The 19,715-nt window shown below is 35.3% G+C and overlaps 1 protein-coding gene across 4 annotated transcripts in view; it reads right to left on the bottom strand.

The window, feature by feature from the left end:
• The window catches only part of RAP1A (RAP1A, member of RAS oncogene family), a 103,763-nt gene extending 90,800 nt beyond the window's left edge, over positions 1-12,963 (bottom strand). For 2 of the 4 annotated variants that reach the window (XM_033198984.1, XM_033198983.1), the window contains exon 1: positions 12,870-12,898. In XM_033198984.1, coding sequence (XP_033054875.1) covers positions 12,870-12,883 — 14 coding nt within the window. In that variant the 5' untranslated portion in view covers positions 12,884-12,898. Of the gene's footprint in view, positions 1-12,869 lie in introns of all 4 variants that reach the window. The other 2 variants (XM_033198986.1, XM_033198988.1) reach the window with 2 other exon arrangements.
• Positions 12,964-19,715: the final 6,752 nt, after the last annotated feature.

Raw genomic sequence — 19,715 nt, forward strand, 5'->3', positions numbered from 1 at the left:
TGAGGAAAAAACGTTTTAAATAATGAGAAATAATAAAATGAAAACATTTTAAGTTTTATAAAACACAAAATATCAGACATTCTAGTTTTTGTAATCGCTTATAATCTCACATAATATTTAGTTAAAATCAAATATCGTCCTAAAAATAAATTAAACATCCCTTACATGGACTATTCAGTTAAATGAATTTGAAGTTTTTCTATGGTTTCAGTCTTCAAAAAACAAAGAAGTAGGCAATGGTGGTAGGTAAGGCTTTATCTAAGCAATCACAGGCTTGGCCAAAGGTCTAAGTGATAATGAGTTAATGCTCAAGCATGGGTTGTCATTTGTTTGCAGCTGTGATTCTGAGATAAAGGACTCAGTTTCATGTACATACACAAAGCATTTAGGTTAAATTTTGCACCAAAGAATACAATCTCTAACCTAAATGGTAAACCTCGACACACAAAATCATTGTTGTGATTTAATTTTCATAAACACACCATGCAAAAAGCATACCACTACCATGAAGGGAAGAAGTTGGCTTTTCACTTTGACAGATGCAGACCCACAATCCAACGCAAGGTAAACCTCTGCAATAAGCTTAACCTAGCTGTGGTGACAACTCAACTCCAAGCAAGGCTAGTGTCAGAAAACAGTGCTGTCTGAAATGCCTGGGTACTGACTACCATTTATTATATTTATTTGATTAGTTTTCATCCTAGTGGTGAGTGTAGTACTCTCAGGAGAGATTTTTCATTACAAAGGTAAACTAACTCTTCCAGAACACTAAAACCATTTGATAATCTCACCTGACAGTATGTCCTAACAAAAAAAAAAAAGGCTCACATTAGTTACTAATAGTATCAGAATCAACATTTAAAATTTTTAACAATGCTGTGAGTGGCTACATTTAAAGAAAAAAAAGTCTCAGAAAAAAATTAGTTTTAGAAAGGAAACATATTTCTACTTTAAAAAGCAAAGTGTAATTCTTATGCAATGTTTACTGTTTTCTCATAAAGAAACCTACATAAATCCAGCAAAACACTAGATTCTTAAAAATTCAGACTCTAATTCATAAAAGTGTTACCTACTATAACATCTATTCTGATATTCTGAGCTATATTAGACTAAACCTCAGGAAAATGTATGTATAACTCAGAAGGTAACACATAAGTAGAGAACTACAGAAATAAGCAGAAACAACACAGTATGATGTACCTAAATACATTACCAGAAATGTAAAAAAGATAGAGAGTATATCTCCTTTAAAAAGAATAAAAGCTTGATAGCAGAAAAAGTGTAAGTCCAAAATACTTCAATCAATAAACCAAAGATTAAAAGGCATATTTGACAGAAATGTTATGGTTCCAAGTATTCCCAGAAAGCTCACAGTTCAATAGCTTGTTTGTTCACTATGCAACTCTGATGTGCTTTTAGAGTTCTGAATTACTGCCAGGCCCTAAAAGTCCTCAAAAATCTGTATTATTCTAGACTATTTAAAATACATATACTTGTCTTAAAAAAAAAAAAAAGATAAAAACCAAAACACTTAGCCGAAATTCAACTGTGACTTATCTGCCTACTTATTAGAACATGTTATATTTCTTGATATAAAAGTAATTAAAATCTGGTCCAATACCAGAGTAGGCAAATAAAGGAAAGAAAAAAATAGAAAACACAGGGTACGGTGGCTCATGCCTATAATCCCAGAACTTTGTGGGGCAAAGGTGGGTGAATGGCTTGAGCCCAAGAGTTCAAGAACATTCTGGGCAACGTAGCAAAACACTGTCTCTACAAAAAATACAAAAAGCCAGACATGTTGGCATGCATCTGTAGTCCCAGCTACTCAGGAGGCTGAGGTGGGGGAATCACCTGAGTACAACGAGCCACGATCCTGCCACAGCATCACAGCCTAGGGGTAGGAATAAGGTCATGTCTCAAAAACAAAAACAGAAAAAAGAAAGAAAAGAAAGAAAGAAAAATAAACACACAAAAAAAGACCTGCACATATACTTTCAATTCTTAAATGACCCAGAATTCCATTACAAATGGGAATTTATGCTAAAAACAAAGACATACACAAAAGCAAAAGAAAATGGGAAAGAAAAGAACCTCCCATAGAAGAATGGACAAATTATTATGTATCATACAGCTTATAAGAATGAGGTAGAATTATACATAGTGATATGAGATGACCAAAATCTCTCAGGCAAAATGCGTTAGGCAAAAAAGCAACTTGCTGTAGTTAAGGAACAATCTATTTTTCTTTTTTAAAAGACAGATATAGCTATATAAAATTATTTATATGTAGTTTTTATATAAATAATATATATAGCTATTTATGTTAGGATATATACAGGAAAAGGCTAGACAAAGATTCGTTTTAATGGTGGCTGTCCTTGGGGAAAAGGACTTTCACTTTCTAAGTCATACACACCAAAAAATATTAAAATGTACAGAATGAAGTAATTCTACTTTTTGGAATTTATCCTGTAGAAATAATTAAGGACGCATGGAAAAATTCAACTATAATGATATTCATAGAAGAACTTTTACAATAAAAAATTGAAAACTATAGAAAAATCATTTTAAAATATGATGGCAAATTCACATACTATTATACATCTATAGTATTTATCCATTAGAGATGATACTGTTAAAAGATATTCATTTATCATGAAAATTCACAAAATATTAAGAAAAAAGGGTGCATGAAATATTATGTATCTGATTTCACTTTCATCAAAGAAAAGGCATATATACATTGAACATCACTGAGAAAGATGTATGCCAAAATATTAACAAGTTGTAAGGTAAAATTAAACGTGATTTTTTGTTTTGGCTTCTTGCATGCATTCTCAACAGGGGCAGTATCACCACCAATGGGGTAAAAATTGGCTCTTGAGGGGCAAAAAAAAAAAAATTCTTATTCTTTTAGTGCACAAAACACAGACACACATACAATACATAAACAAATATACAGTTGTATCTGTGGCATTAAAATTTCATGAGGGTGACAATTAGAAAACTAAAAAGGCTGAGAAATAATCTCTAATTGGTACTTTATTTTTTTTCTACAATGAACTTGGTATTACTTGAGTTTGACTTAAGTAATCTATGCACATTTAACTAATTGAAAAGGTAAAACAAAACATAACCATGGAAAGCTAAGACATATCATTAATTTTCATTATTAAATATAAAATGTGCTTCTTTATTCCTATGGCTTTAAAAATACAACACAAAGCATTTTTTAAAAATAATAAAATGAAAATACAGAGATAGGCCGGGCGCGGTGGCTCAAGCCTGTAATCTCAGCACTTTGGGAGGCCGAGACGGGCGGATCACGAGGTCAGGAGATCGAGACCATCCTGGCTAACACGGTGAAACCCCGTCTCTACTAAAAATACAAAAAACTAGCCGGGTGAGGTGGCGGGCGCCTATAGTCCCAGCTACTCTGGAGGCTGAGGCAGGAGAATGGCGTAAACCCGGGAGGCGGAGCTTGCAGTGAGCTGAGATCCGGCCACTGCACTCCAGCCTGGGCGACAGAGCAAGACTCTGTCTAAAAAAAAAAAAAAAAGAAAATACAGAGATAAATAAACTGAAAAAGTATCTCATCAGAATCATCTGGGGATCACCCACAGGAGTAAAATATAGCACCCTAGCCCTATCCCAGACCCATAAAATCAGTATTTCTGCAAGCGGGGTTACAAGGTATACCACAGTAGCTTTTATTAAATGAAGCACACTTACATCATCACACCACTCCGTGGAAATATGAAATCTAGACAGGAAATATATTTTAATTTGGCCTGAGAGATTTAAAAAATTACGTACTGAAGTAATAGAAATAATGTAAGAGCCTGGAAATCTAGAAATTCCCAGTAAACTCACTCCTTCCCTTTAATGAATTCAAAGATTTACATTTAATCAGACTTTCTCTGGGCACCATATTCACAAAGAAACAGTTTTTAATTCTACGGTGAAAACTAAGTAGAGAACAAAAGTCATGTTACTGTTGGGTAATAAAAACTGGGATACTGTCAGCTATACTCAATTCTCTAGTTAACAGACTTGTTCAGCACATCAGCCTTGAATTCAAAATTCTGCCTATACCAGATTATAAATTTTTCATGCTAAATATTTTAGGTCTAATCTATTAAGTCATGAATGCCAAAGATTCATTGTATACATAAACAATGAAACTACCTAAGTGAGGGGTTAATGGTTCCACTTAATTAATGGGGAATACACAGGGTTGACTAAAACAGGGGATACACGGCATAATATATTGTTCCAGTCCCTAGGGATCTTTTACCTCAGTTTCATAGAAACATCAATGCCGGCCAGGCACAGTGGCTCACACCTGTAATTCCAACACTTTGGGAGGCTGAGGTAGGGGGATCACCTGAGGTCAGAGGTCAGGAGTTCAAGACCCGCCTGGTCAACACAGTGAAACTCCATCTCTGCTAAAAATAAAAAGGTTAGCTGGGTGTGGTGGCACACACCTATAATCCCAGCTACTTGGGAGGCCAAGGCACGAGAATTGCTTGAACCCTGCAGGCAGAGGTTGCAGTGAGCAGAGATTGCAGCCACTGAACTCCACCCTAGGTGACAGAGTGAGACACTGTTTCAGAAACAAAACAAAATACAAAGGAAACAAAGAAACATCAATCCCAACTTTGAGGTAATAACAGCAGCAATAATTTTAAGTGCTTCTTGTACCTCAGGCATGCTTATTTAATCCTCAAACAAGTCTAAGATACAGATACTGTTCTTTTTCCACTGATAGATGAGAAAACTGAGAAAAACTGGTAGGCACTACATGCAAATTTTTGCCAAGTGTTTTGCCTGCTGACCACAAATACAAATGACCAAATATTAAAAGCAAGACTTTGCATACCATTTATATAAATAAGTTTAAATCCTATAATTAAACACTTATCCATAAAACAGCATATGACGTAACTGAAGCAAATCTGAGTTGGAAGAATCAAAAGGTTTCCAAGGCAAGGTACAACAGTACAAAACCTTTCCTATTTCTCTCATCCCCACACCCAGAAAATGGCAACTTAATTTTGTGTTTGTTTTAGTTTTAAAGGAAAAATGTTTACCATAACATAAAATTCCACTTCAGAAATCCTATTTATTTGTAAAACCTTTAACTCATTTTATCACCTAAGAATCTCTTTAAAAGCTTCATTAAATTTAATTTCACACTCTATAATAAATTCATTTTAGAACTCTTAGTTTGATTATAAAATATACGAACAGGCCAGGCGTGGTGGCTCACGCCTGTAATGCCAGCACTTTGGGAGGCCGAGGCGGGTGGATCACGAAGTCAGCAGACTGAGACCATCCTGGCCAACATGGTGAAACCCCATCTCTACTAAAAATACAAAAATTAGCTGGACGTGGTGGTGTGTGCCTGTAATTCCAGCTACTCAGGAGGCTGAAGCAGGAGAATTGCTTGAATCCAGGAGGTGGGGGTTGCAGTGAGCCGAGATCACACCACTGCACTCCAGCCTGGCGACAGAGGGAGACTCCATCTCAAAAAAATAAATAAATAAAAAGAATGTAAAGTTCATAAGGCTTAACAAGGGAAATAAAATATCATATAACCTATAATAATATATATTATATAATATATAATACGTAAAGTATCTATAACCCACACATCAGAGATAACAATCTAGGTCTTTTGGTGTTTCCTTTTAGCCTATGTTCTACACATGAATAGATATATATTTTAAAAATAAGTACTAAAATCATACTATGTAAACACTGGTATTCTGCATTTACCAATGTAACAATAGAGAACTTTTTAAAAACAGCACCGACAAATGCAATTTTATGATTGATTTTCTATAAAACATTTTGGCCTATATAACTAAAAAATAGTTTATTATATTGTGAAAATTAACCAGGGTGGAAAGAGATAGTTGGTCCTTCATATAAAGGGCACTCTCTCAAATATTTGAATGTTTTAAAAAATCACCTTTAAATTTTACTGATTAAATAGCCATTTTCTTTGCACTATTAAAAACTTCACATGTCCATCTTTGGTATGCCAACACACAGAGGACACTGAATGCATGGTTATGGGAGTGTTGTTATAAACGCAAAAGATCAAAACTGACCACAGGCTCAACCTAGAACACTAGAACTTAAGCAGAGTCAGTTAAGAAAACCACAAAACAATGATTCTTTATATCCAGTATCTAAGGCCTACTATAGCTTATGTACACATCTAAGCAGATGGCACTGAGTGGTGACACAATCTCAAGCATGTTCTGTTGTGACAGCAGTCCAAGTCTGAAGCATAATGGGAATAACAGGATGAGTATATCAACTAAAACCCTCCAAACCATGGTTTCTACTACAGATTTTGGTTGGTTCTTGAATTATAATGCTATCATATTCTAATGTAAAAGTTGTAACACTTAGTGAAATACTAGTCAGAAGTTATTAAAGAGTAATTTAAAATTCAAAGGGATGTTTTACAACTGAGGTTTGTCCTAGGTGTGAAACTAAGTATTCAAAAAGACACAGAAACTTCTATTTTTTTTTGAGATGGAGTCTCGCTCTGTCGCCCAGGCTGGAGTGCAGTGGTCAGATCTTAGCTCACTGCAAGCTCCACCTCCCGGGTTTACGTCATTCTCCTGCCTCAGCCTCCCGAGTAGCTGGGACTACAGGCGCCCGCCACCTCGCCCGGCTAGTTTTTCGTATTTTTTAGTAGAGACGGGGTTTCACCGTGTTAGCCAGGATGGTCTCGATCTCCTGACCCCATGATCCGCCCGCCTCGGCCTCCCAAAGTGCTGGGATTACAAGCTTGAGCCACTGCGCCTGGCCGACACAGAAACTTTTTTAAAAGATTACATGCTATTAGACCAATTTCGAGATACTAAACTCCCAGGCTTCTTACCATTTGAATGTAAAAGAAACACTACCAAAATAACCTAATATATGAAAATCTAAACATGCAAATAAAGGTTTGCCTGATTATAATATTCTCCCTCCCAAATGGTTTTTCTTAAGTTAATCTGATATCCTTAAATAATCACACCAGTTTTTACAGATACACATCTACAGAGCAAACTGATACTTGCACTTTGTATGCCAAACAATTTTCTGAAGCATAAAAACTTCATGCTGGGGGTGATGTATGTCATTACTAAATCAATTGTATGATTAGAATGGAGAACAGCAAGATGCAATAGTAGGGCAGTCTAAAATCTGTCATACAGAAATCCACCAGGGAAAATTAAAAACCAACACTTTGCAGATACCAAGAAGCAAAATATCATATAAAGTTATCTTTCATAGACCTGTCGTAACAAGTCTCAGACAACTAGAAACAAATTTTAAAATATGTTCCCTCTTCACAACAACCCTCTTCATTTGATCTAGGTTTATTGTCCTTCCAACTCAAACCAACAAGACACCATACCTCACGAAGTAGTAATTACACTGCCACAAATGGTGACAGAGTAATCATATACTCTCTGAAGGTCCATGTAGGCTGCAGTATCTTTTTTTTTTTTTTTTTTGAGATGAACTTTCGCTCTTGTTGCCCAGGCTGGAGTGCAATGGTGCCATCTTGGCTCACCACAACCTCTGCCTCCCAGGTTCAAGGGATTATCCTGCCTCACCCTCCCAAGTAGCTGGGATTATAGGCAAGTGCCACCACGCCCAGCTAGTTTTTTCGTATTTTTTTTTAGTGGAGACGGGGTTTCTCCATGTTGGTCAGGGTGATCTCAAACTCCCAACCTCAGGTGATCCACCCTCCTCGGCCTCCCAAAGTGCTGGGATTACAGGCATGAGCCACCGTGCCCGGCCGTAGGCTCCAATATCTAATCCAAAGTATTCTATTCCTTCAACCATAATTTACCTCCTCCTAGCTCTCATTCCATCAATTTCATTTCTCTTTTTTGAGAAAATAAATTCCTTTTCCACAGTCTAGCACATCAACTTCTGTGTGTTACTCCCCTATGGTAAATTCTGTATCATAATTATGTTCCTTTCTCAAACTTACTCAGATTTCTTTCAATTTCTCAATTACCTACATTTACTTTCATCCTTTAGGTATCCATTCCTAATTTTAAATATTCATTTAAAAGAATACTAAACTTAAAACTTATTAAGATATTAATTAATCTGAAGGATTAGAAACTTTATAAACACAGGGTTGAGAGATTTCATACTCCTATTCTGCCTGGGTATAGACATTAGTTTAAAAAAAAAAAAAAAGCCCTCATTTATCCTACTAACCATTAAATGATCAAGAATTATCAGTTCATATTTCTAAGCAACAAATCACACACTTTGATATTCTAATAGAAGACAGAAACAAACACACGCCAGCAACCCTGCCCCACTCCCCACAGACTGATAGATATTAGGTAGACAACTAATGCTGGCTACATAAACATCTGGACTACTGTAATTCCATCACTTCATTTCAGAATACTAAATTCTTAAATGGCAAAAAAAAAAAAATTAAGATACAAACAGAACCAAAAGAGGTTATTGATAATGAATACTATGGTGCAAACCAGACTTTTTTTTAAAAGCTGAAAATTCTACAAATTACTCAGTTAACAAAGCCTAAGAGAAAATTATACTTTATAAGTGTTTGGTCTTTATTTCTCTCCTCAGGATTTTTACCATATGATTTATGAAAAAAAAGACAGGTGAAGTCACTTTATTTTTGAAGAAATTTTCTAGACTCATTTAGGAGAAAAATGGTATGACTCACTGAAAACAGTATAGGGATAGAGGCAGTCTCCTGTCATTTACTCATTCATTCATGTTTACATTTAAGCAAGATACAAGTATGTATTGATCACCTATTTTCTGCTTTGTATTGCAAAAGTTCCTTCTTCTGAAGTTTACCATCCACATGATCCTCTATAATTGGAGCTGTGTAAATTTTCACAAATTATATAATTACTTTGAGTTTCATTGGCTGTAAAAAACTGAACAATAACAATATCTACTTTATAGATTTACTGTGCAAATTAAATAGGATATAAGGGGTCTACACTCAAAAACATGATTCCCTTCTCCCTGTAGGTTCATTACAGATAGGACATTAATCAATGGCTCCCAACCTTTCTACAAAAAAACTCTATTCTCTTTCATGGATTTCGTGTCTTTAAAGATTTTTGCCTACCAACTGCACTGACATCTTATTAATCACATAAGTAAAAGTTAATCAAAATCACACAGGTAAAAATTCTCAACTTGCCAAAGACTTAAAAACTAACAAAACCCAATGCTAGGATCTTGAAGGGATAAGTACAATATTTTATTTCCTTAACAATCTGCAAATCGCTACAATGTATGATAATGATTTGAGTCAATATAATCATTGGTCAAAGAAAAGATACATAATATTTTACCTGTATAAATCTATTTAGAGTAAATGCACAATTTTCATTTGGCCTTTTGTAATACTAATCATAATTCCTTCCTATCTCTGCAGATCCCTGGGAAAAACATAATTTATGGACCATAAATCAGTGATTCTGTATGTCTAGAAAAACTACTGGTTACCCTACAGATTTAAATGAGTATTATTAGTAACACCATCTTCAAATTCACAAGTTGCATATATTTACCCATAAAGAGAAATAATATCCGGTGAGTTGTTCACTATAAACCTCAACTACCAGGCTTTTCCTAGTCTTGTGATGACAAGGGTCTTCTTGTTCTTCCTCAAACACGATGACCTGCTTCCCACTTTAGGGCCTTTGCACCAACTGGGCCCTCTGCCTGGTTCATTCTTCTTATATACTGCTACGTGTCTGGCATTTTGTAATTCGGTGCCACATTAAATTTCACCATCTCAGTGAGCTTTTCCACAACACTCAATTTAAAACCCTTTCATCATTCTCTATCATTTCATCTTGCTACGGTTTCTTCATGGCATTTAGGACCTCTGAAATTACCTTATTTACTTGTTTTTCTACTGTGTTTCTCTACGATCGTCAACCCTTCAGTGGTATAACAATTGCCATGAAAGCACATCTTATTCACTGCTAAATCTCTGGTTCCTAGAATAGTATCAAGCACTCAATAATCACTCAATAAATACATGTTGGACGAGTAACCAAACTGTTTATTATTACAGTAGGGAATAACTGATTTCTTAGTCAAGAATTTATAGTTAGCATTCAAAATTGCTGATTCAAAAGGAGTATGAAAAAAATCTTCTGATAAAGAAAAATATACATAATATTTTATTCAACCAGTAGGCTTCATTTTCTTTTATTTTAATCCTTTGGGATAGAAGGCGATAATACTCTATTCACATTTCAGACACTTCATATGTCACCTGATATAAAAATTAAATGAACTATAACAGTATACCATAAACTGCTAGCTACTTAATTTAGTAATTTATTTTTTCTGTCAAGATGCAAGCACATTTCTAAAAATGTAAGACAACAGTCCATCATAGTGACAATGCCAGAATGGCCCAAACTAAGGACTATGCTATTCTCTCAGCTATAGTTTAAGAAGTAGGAGTGATGGGGAGAGAATGACTATAGTTCAGATTTCTGCTGGACAAACAGGCAGAAGTATCCTCAAACCTATTCAGAAGAGACTCATAGTCTGTAGACGTTAAATCATCGTTTTGAATATCTGAAGCCCCTTTAGTAAATGAAATTTCATTCAGTTGACCAGATCTGGGCTTTTGCAGATTCGCATAGCAAAAAAAAAAAAAAAAAAGTCACACACACACAATCCCCAACACTATGATGAGCACTATGAGTTACATTTGCTTATTCATTTAAAAATATTTTCAAATACTTTTAAAGGGAAGAGATTTGAGTAAAAATAATAAGGACTTTATTTTTGAATTTAGGCAATATTTAGAAACTAAAAGAAACATTAAAAAAGGTATGACAACTCACTGTTTTAAAAAATGCAAACACAAGCCTGTATTTTTTTAAATTGGTGGTTGCTTCTTTTCCCCATTGAAGATAGCGAGCAAACAATTCACAGTTCATGTGAGTTTACTTATTAGTCAAAAAGAAATACTATTAATATCAATCTCCGGCTAACTTGCTTTATATTATTCAGTCAAGTGGAAAATATGAGTAGAGCTCTAGTCAGGTACTAGAATGACAAAAAATGGCATCTGCAAACTCTCTTTTTTTAATTAGGAAAATTCAGGGGTGAAGGAGAAAACAGGAATACTAAAAGTAATGTTTTTCTAAAGATCATACACCCAATTTCCCATTTTTTTGCTTCTATATTTTACTTAGAAGCTACTTAACAAACAAGAAGTCTATATTTCACTTCTCATCACCTCTGCTCACACGACTGGTGTTTTTAAAGTCCTGCAGCAATCACAAATGCTACAAAAACCACATGCAGAAGAATTTCACCTAACAGTGAAGAGTTTTAAGGTAATACCTCCAGAAATACAAAGTCTAAAAGCGAGGATATCCTGTTAATCAGGAACTCAAAATGCTATCTAAATAAAATTACTGCAGGAGATTGTGCATATATATTTTTAAACACATAAATATATGCTTTTCACTGATGAAATGATAGGAATCTCGGAATGTTTTATCCTTCAATTTTTTAAAAACCAATAGCAACAACCAAAGTATACTGAGTCCCATCTTTTCTCAAAGGCTGCCTAACTGCATATGAGCCTAGACTGTTTCTTTTGAATTTAATCTCCAAACTGATTGCACAGATCTTCACAACCATGAAGCCTAAGCACTTCCCCCAAACCCTCCCTGTTTTCCTTTAAACCCTCAGATCTTACCTTACCTGTGTTACTATTAATCCAGATTCCCTGTCTTCAACCTCTTCCTTCCTCAATTCATTCTGTACTCTACAAGCAAATTCATCTGCTTTTTGATGAATGCTTTTATCAAGTCATTTTCCGCATACCAAAGCTTGCACTCCTGAAAAAGTCTACGCTTACCAACCTAGCATTCAATGACTTAAAAGTCTAGCTCCAATCTCCATATTTCTCCCTTATCTCCATATTTTCTAACTATACAAAAGCCTAGGCTTCTGTCAAATTAATCACCTGTCCTCCAACTTCTCCTGAACTTTCCTTCTATCTTGGCACATGCCATTCCTACCACAAAGAATGTCCACCATTCCCCTCCTGCTGCCACTGCTCACCACAGCCCATTTGCATTTCTGTATTTATTCATGTAAACAAGAACACAAAAACGAGATATTTCTTGCCCTTGAGGAGACTGTCAGAAAAAACAAATTTAATGAAAATAGCTAGTTTTTATTAAATGTGCCAAGTGGTCTTATGCATTATTTCTAATCCTCTCAACGATCCTATGGGGTAGATATTATTATTCTCCTTTTATAAAAATAAGGAAGCCAAGGTTTAGAAAAATAAAATCATACATATATTTAGCAGGTTGCCTCAAATCATATACTTAGTGAGTGGCAAAGCAAGGACACGAACCCAGGCTGCCTAACTCCAGAGCTACTGCTCTAAACACTAACAGATTTTTTGTTTTTAAAGTCAGAACCATGTGACTACCCCCTTCATCTATCTGAAATAATTTAGTTTTACATAATATTTCTACTTATTACATACTATAAAACAAGCTTTCTCATGTTTGTCATTTTAATAAAAGAATATTAAAATTTTAGCTCTCCAAAAAAAAAATGCTCAAATTGCAACTTTACGGTAATATTTTTTTTTGTCACAGATTACTTTTACCTAAAATATTTCTAAAGAAACTCATTTCAATAAGTTTTTTGGAAGATAACTGCAAATTTCTTTCATACGCTATGATGGTTTTACACATTATTAATATGAGGATTTTTGCCATTACCCCCCAAGAATGTAACAGATATCTATCACATTGGCAAAGATTGTAAAAACTGACCTACTCAATGCCATTGAAGGTGCAGTGAGACACATACTCTTATACACAGGGTAATCACCCTCTGATCCAGTTACCCCACTTCTGGGAATCTATCCTACAAGAAGAAAAAAAAAACAGAGATGCAATCAAAGATACATGTACAAAAAATGTCTGTTCCAGTATTATTTAAAATAGTAATATTATAAAGAATCAACCGTAAAGTCTCAAACTAGGAGACCAACATCCCATTCAGGAAAAAAAAAAGTAGGATCAAAACAGTATATATAAAGTTATAATTCTAAGTTTCGTAAAAAAATAAATAAATAAATAAAAAATCTGTACACGCAAGGAACGAACTGGAAAAATGTATATTAAAAGATTAGCAGTAATTTTTTCTGAATGATAGGATCATGGATGTTTTCAATTTATTCTTTACGCTTAACATTCTTTTCAAAATTTGCTACAGTATAACATGAATTACTTTAAACAGAAAAAAATAATGTTTAAGCAGTTATAACCACTGAAAAACATCCTGAACCTAACAAGGGCATATTACTTGGAATACAAAATACATTTCTTAGTGCAAAGAAAATGTCAGACTTGTTTCCAGCTTCTATTATGCCCAGAAGCTTGTTTCCAGCTTCTATTATGCTCACCTTTACTTTTAGGTTGTGTAAAGAATGTCATCCAAAACTCAGTAGTACCTGTATTTATGAAACTGCACAAGGTCCACTATCTAAAAGTCAGCCAATGTTCCAAAAGAAAGAATCACAATTAAATGGACTATTTTATTATATATGTCTACTGAGAATAATACATATCCAATTAATCCAAACTCAAAACATGCAAAAATGGAAAAACCAGAACAATTATTCTCATTTTGCAAACTAACTAAATATATTATTGTTGCCTTATAAGCACATCATAATTAGGTTGGGAGAGAAGAAGATCTTGAAAATAAAACTGTCAAGCTAATAACAGTCACTAAAAATGCACATTTATGCATGTTGTCTATTTGCACATTTCTGTCCTAGCAGATAGTTGACTTTAGTGGCAAAGGATGATTCTAATCAGCGTAGAAAAAAATATTAACATGCCATTCTACAAAACAACTTCTGACATTAAACAGAGAATTGAAATTGCTAGCTGAACCAGGAAACAACTTCCCTACAATGTCTGTATATACAGGCATATGTGTATGTGTGTGTATGTATGTATACATATGCAGAAAAGCTATTTACTAAAAATAAGTGTTGGACTGAAGCAAAACAGGCAGTAAAGGAAAAAATTCTTATTTAACTCTATTTTGAACAACTGGGAAACTGATTTGGTCCAATACTAATAAGCTATTAGAAAACAAGACCACCGAAATAGCTGTTCAGCAACTAAGAGAATTTGAAATGTTCACAATTTATTTTACTTAAAAAAATGAGTATCATTCTATTTTCACTCTATCATGAAAATACAACAGTGATTTATAAAACACATGACAGGCTGTGGCAAACAAAATAAACTGATAGACTATAAATTCCTTAAAGCAGAAACTACACCTTCACATCTCAGTATTCATCAAAGAGCCTAATTTGGGGTTACTCAAACATCTGTTCAATGACTAAATCTGAAATCTATTAATGAAATTATGAATTAACTCTGGTGGCACACGCCTGTAGTCCCAGCTACTCAGGAGGCTGAAGTGGGAGGAGAGCTTGAGCCCAGGAGGTGGAGACCAGCGTGGGTGATATAGCAAGACTCTGTGAAAGAAAAAGGAAGAAAAGGGAAATAGAAAAAGAAAAAGGAAGAGGAAAAGAAGAGAGAAAAAAGAAAAGAAATTATGCAACCTTTTCACAAGCACAGGATGGAATTCAAAGGGTAGTTCCAAAGGTATCAATAGATTTGAGCTAGATTGTTAACTGTGTAAAACTGAAAGATTAGTGTTAAAATTTCAACTGCTACAATATTTAACTTAGTGCCTGTTTGCTTAATGTTTTATAATACAGCCAACGTGTCTAGAACAGAACGATTATACTGATAAAGAAATTTTAAAATATCACTGAAAATACAGTGAGTGAATTTACTCTCTGGATTACACATCTGACGTATCTGAAATGTATAGTCAGCAATAAAAGATTTCCACTACTAACTTACAGTCATATAAACTGCATTTGGGATATATCCAAATAGTTGTATTCAGTTCTTTGTGCCTCTTTTTTATAGTTTTGTCTTTTCTAAAGACAAGAAACCAAACAAACAAAAAAGAAAACAGTTAAAAAACAAAAGACAGCTAAACCACAGTCCCATCATGAACAAAATTATCTTTCACATCCAGAATAAGTGGGTACAGCACTGCACTGCAAAAAACCATGAATGAGTAGTAACATGTTATAGGTGTATACACCTAGGAGTTCAAGGTAAGGCACTTCAAGTTTTAATTAACCCAATAGTATCTTTTATTAGTTTTTTTTTAGTTTAATATACTGCTATTCTTACGAAATATGGCCTAATTTAAATACATTCAGACACTAAAACATATGAATACATATTTAATTTTAAATTTGGTTAACTTTAACACTTTGAACCACTCTATCAGTATAAACTAAATAGGTTAGAGGTAAGAAACACTGGGAAAATTTGAGTGATTTATAAAGAAATTTTTTCCAGATTTATCTAACCTAAATTTATATAGCCTAAGTAAATAAGTCATTAGTGCTTTTTAAAAAGCCATTGGCCGGGCGCGGTGGCTCAAGCCTGTAATCCCAGCACTTAGGGAGGCCGAGACGGGCGGATCACAAGGTCAGGAGATCGAGTCCATCCTGGCTAACACGGTGAAACCCCGTCTCTACTAAAAAATACAAAAAAACTAGCCGAGCAAGGTGGCGGCCACCTGTAGTCCCAGCTACTCAGGAGGCTGAGGCAGGAGAATGGCGTAAACCCGGGAGGCGGAGCTTGCAGTGAGCTGAGATCCGGCCACTGCACTCCAGCCTGGGCGACAGAGCGAGACTCCGTCTCAAAAAAATAAAAAAAAATAAAAAAAAAAAATAAAAAGCCATTAACTGGTCTACTGATTGGAGTTTATTTCATAAAACATTTAATTTTCCATGTGGATATCATGTACTTCTGAAAATTTTATTAAAAGAATTATTTTAAATCACTTATAAAAGCACGTTATTTCCTGTTTCAACTCTACCTTAATAACCATACACAATTTCCTTTTTTTATTGGTGCATGTGTATATGCATGTTTGTACCTTCTACCTCTAAAAGGTTTATTTTCAAGCGGAAATGAGAGCACGGCATGGTTCTCTGTTGAACTGCTTTGTTGATCAGAACCTCACGATAATGAACAAAGCTAAGCTTATAGGTTCAATACTCATCTGGATCATCTAACTTTGAAACAAAGTGCCCTCTTAACCAGTTATCTCACAACTGTGTGTAGGGGACTGAGAGAACGTGAATTATGCAGTGCAAATCTATATCACTGTTACAAAAGTTTCAAAATGTAAATGAGCTAATATTAACATCATCTTTCTATATGAAAAACTGAAAAGCACATAAAAACGACTGCTTGTAATCCCCATACTTCACGCACACAATAAAAGAAGAAATGGACACTTCATCTGTCTCAGTAACATACTAAAGCTTAAATACTTTTGTTTAATGCTGATCTTTTTCACAAGATATGCATCTGGCATTAAGTAATGCAGCACTTATATGACATCAGAATAAGCAAAAAATTCTTGGAAATAGGCCGTAACTCTTCTTACAAATGATTAGGTGTAATCAATTAATTGTTACAACCAATTAATTTGGAAAGGGACATTACAAACAAGTAAACTTACATTTACAATTTCAAATGTATCCCAATATTAAAATATAAATGCTTTACATTAGTTATTTTCATTGATCAACTAAAGAGAATTTTAGAACCACGAGATCAGAAGTTATCTGAGGTTCAATGAACATTTACGGTGTCCCTATCACATGTCAGAAATAGAGCAAGGTGCTTTCAAGTAACTCAAGTGATTCAACGCACTCCCTTGTATAGATGTCAAAGCTCCCCACCTATGACAAATTAAGCCATCTAGGTTCCAGAACCTGAAATACTAGGCAAAGCCCTCACAATGGTATAGTTTTCTATCAAAACTGACTGGTATCATCATCCCCTATAAACTAAATAAAATTTCAATGTTGACCTATTTAACAAAAACAATAGTCTCAGCCACACGAGGCCAGCACTTTGGGAGGCCGAGGCGGGCGGATCATGAGGTCAGGAGTTCAAGACCAGCCTGACCAACATGGTGAAACCCTGTTTCTACTAAAAAAAAATACACAAATTAGCCGGGTGTGGTGGCACGCACCTGTAATTCCAGCTACTCAGGAGGCTAAAGCAGGAGAATCCCTTGAACCTGGGAGACGGAGGTTGCATTGAGCTGAGATCACATCACTACACTCCAGCCTGGGTGACAGATCAAGACTCTGTCTCAAAAAAAAAAAAAAGTCTCTTTTTTGAACAACTATAAAGAATTACAACAAAAAAATTCAACTGTGAGTCTTCAACTAAGTACCTACACAATTTACTGCAAAGAACAAAACATGGGGCTGTCACAGCTATAAAATTCTAAAAACAGCAAACAAAACAGAAATTAAACAAATTACAGATACCATTAAAAATCCCTTTGTTGCCGGCCACAGTGGCTCACACCTGTAATCCCAACACTTTTGGAGGCCAAGGTGGCCGATCACTGGAGGTCAGGAGTTTGAGATCAGCCTGGCCAACATGGTGAAACCTCGTCTCTACTAACAATAAAAAAAAAAAGAAAAAATTAGCTGGGCGTGGTGGTAGGTACCTGTTATCCCAGTTACTCGGGAGGCTGAGACAGGAGAATCGCTTGAACCCAGGAGGCAGAGGTTACAGTGAGCCAAGACTGCACCACTGCACATCAGGCTGGGTGACAGAGCAAGACTCTTTTTTTCATTTTCAAAAATATCCCTTTGTAAGGAAAAAAACAACTACCGACATGAAAACTTCGATGTCTAATCCCTATTTTATATAAAATATCATCAACCATACACTAAAGTTCATAGGTAACACTAAACACTGGCAAGATCTGAAGTAACTTAACTATTACAATACAAATCATGACAGACTGTGAAACCCCGAGGGCAGAGACCCTGTCTAATTCATCTCTGTATCCAACAATTAGCACCCTGTAGTTAAATGTTGAAGAGAGGTAAGCTAACATCCGAACTTTAAATGTGAGCTGTTGAAATATTCAACTTAACAATCTGAAAGACCTCCTTTTATGACTGACATGTTAAACAATAATGTCCAATGCAAGTATACAAGTGACATTACCATGGAACGTTTGTCAACAACTGTGGCTGTCAAAATTAGTATAACCTAGTCTTCAGAGTATAACGTAGGGTAAGGAGATAAAAACAGTGGCAGGGAAGGGTAGTAAGGGAAGACTGAGACTGGTGCAGAGACCTGAAGGAAGTGAGGGATATATTACAGGCAGAGAGGACATCAAGTGTAGACACCTGAGTGTATTTTACCTTTTTGGGAACTACGAGGCCAGTGTGGCTGGAGTACAGTAAGCAAGAGGAAAAGTAAAGGGGCTTGAGATTCGAGAAGTAGCTGGGCCGCTGTAAGGCTTGTAGGCCATGGTAAGAACTTTGGATTTTACCGCGAATGAGATGGGAAAACACTGGAGGGTTTTGAATAGAAGAAAGACTTGTTCTGAAGTTTGTGAGCATCATTGTAGCTGCTGTGTGGAAATCAACTTGGGGTGGAGGGGCAAGAGTGGAAGCTGGAAGATCAATTAGGAGATTAATAATCTTCATTTCTAACCTTTTTCAGTGATTGCAAAAGTGTGTATGTTTCTGCTGTTGGGCCAGTAGTTTCCTTTTCTTCCCATCTATTAAAATAACTAAAAGAACATGTGCATATACAACATTTTCTTTCTTTTGGAATATTTCCTTGAGATTCATTTCCAGAAGGACTACAGGATCAACGTATATGAATATACTTGTCGTCTGGGGTATATTAAGTGTAGATACTGTCCTTCCTGAGGCCATACAAAGAGTGAACAAAGGCTTCTGAGTTAATATCTAACTATGTAACACTGAGGGATTCCATCCAGTTCACTTCTAAGACAGATGTTCATGGTTGGCCTCAGAGGGTCCCTAAAATTAATGCAAAATTTTGTGAATAAATGCCTACTAACTTTATTCTGGGGAGAGAGTTTATATATTTCATCATATTCTCAAAGGTGTCAGTGGCCTAGAAAAGGTTAAGAATTACTATTTTACAAACTGGAAATGGACTGCAATATCTTAATACAGGGTACCTCTCTAAAGGACAGATTTAACACCTGGACTCATCTTTGTAATCATTCAATAAATACTGAACATATGATCCTCAATACCTAACAGCTAATCTTATCTGAAGTAGACCGTAATTTAAAACACCAAGGAAACTAGACAGGATTCACTGAAATATCACGCTACAAAAGAATATCGAACCATATAATTTCAAAACAAAAATGTTACAGGAAAGCATAATAAAGACAGAAAGTCTGGGGCCTAATTTAATGCTTACTATGTCAAAGTATCGCAGAAATAAATTACATTACAAGGAAAGAAAAACTACACATAGGCATGTCCACCCCCACACATTCTGACAGGAAACCCAAAGAAAGTTTCCAAATCCTGTTTCCAGCAGCATCTCTTCTGACACGGCCCTTCATGCTTTTGACGGTAGGAGCCCCAAGTTAAATCTAAGAGCTGATGCTTTACTCTTACTATAATAAAAACAGAACCATCATCCGCCACCTAAGGAGAAGAGTGGCCACCTGTAGGGCTGTGGCTC

This window comes from Trachypithecus francoisi, unplaced genomic scaffold, assembly GCF_009764315.1.
Source record: "Trachypithecus francoisi isolate TF-2019V2 unplaced genomic scaffold, Tfra_2.0 Lachesis_group5, whole genome shotgun sequence".
NCBI classification, from domain to species: Eukaryota; Metazoa; Chordata; class Mammalia; order Primates; family Cercopithecidae; genus Trachypithecus; species Trachypithecus francoisi.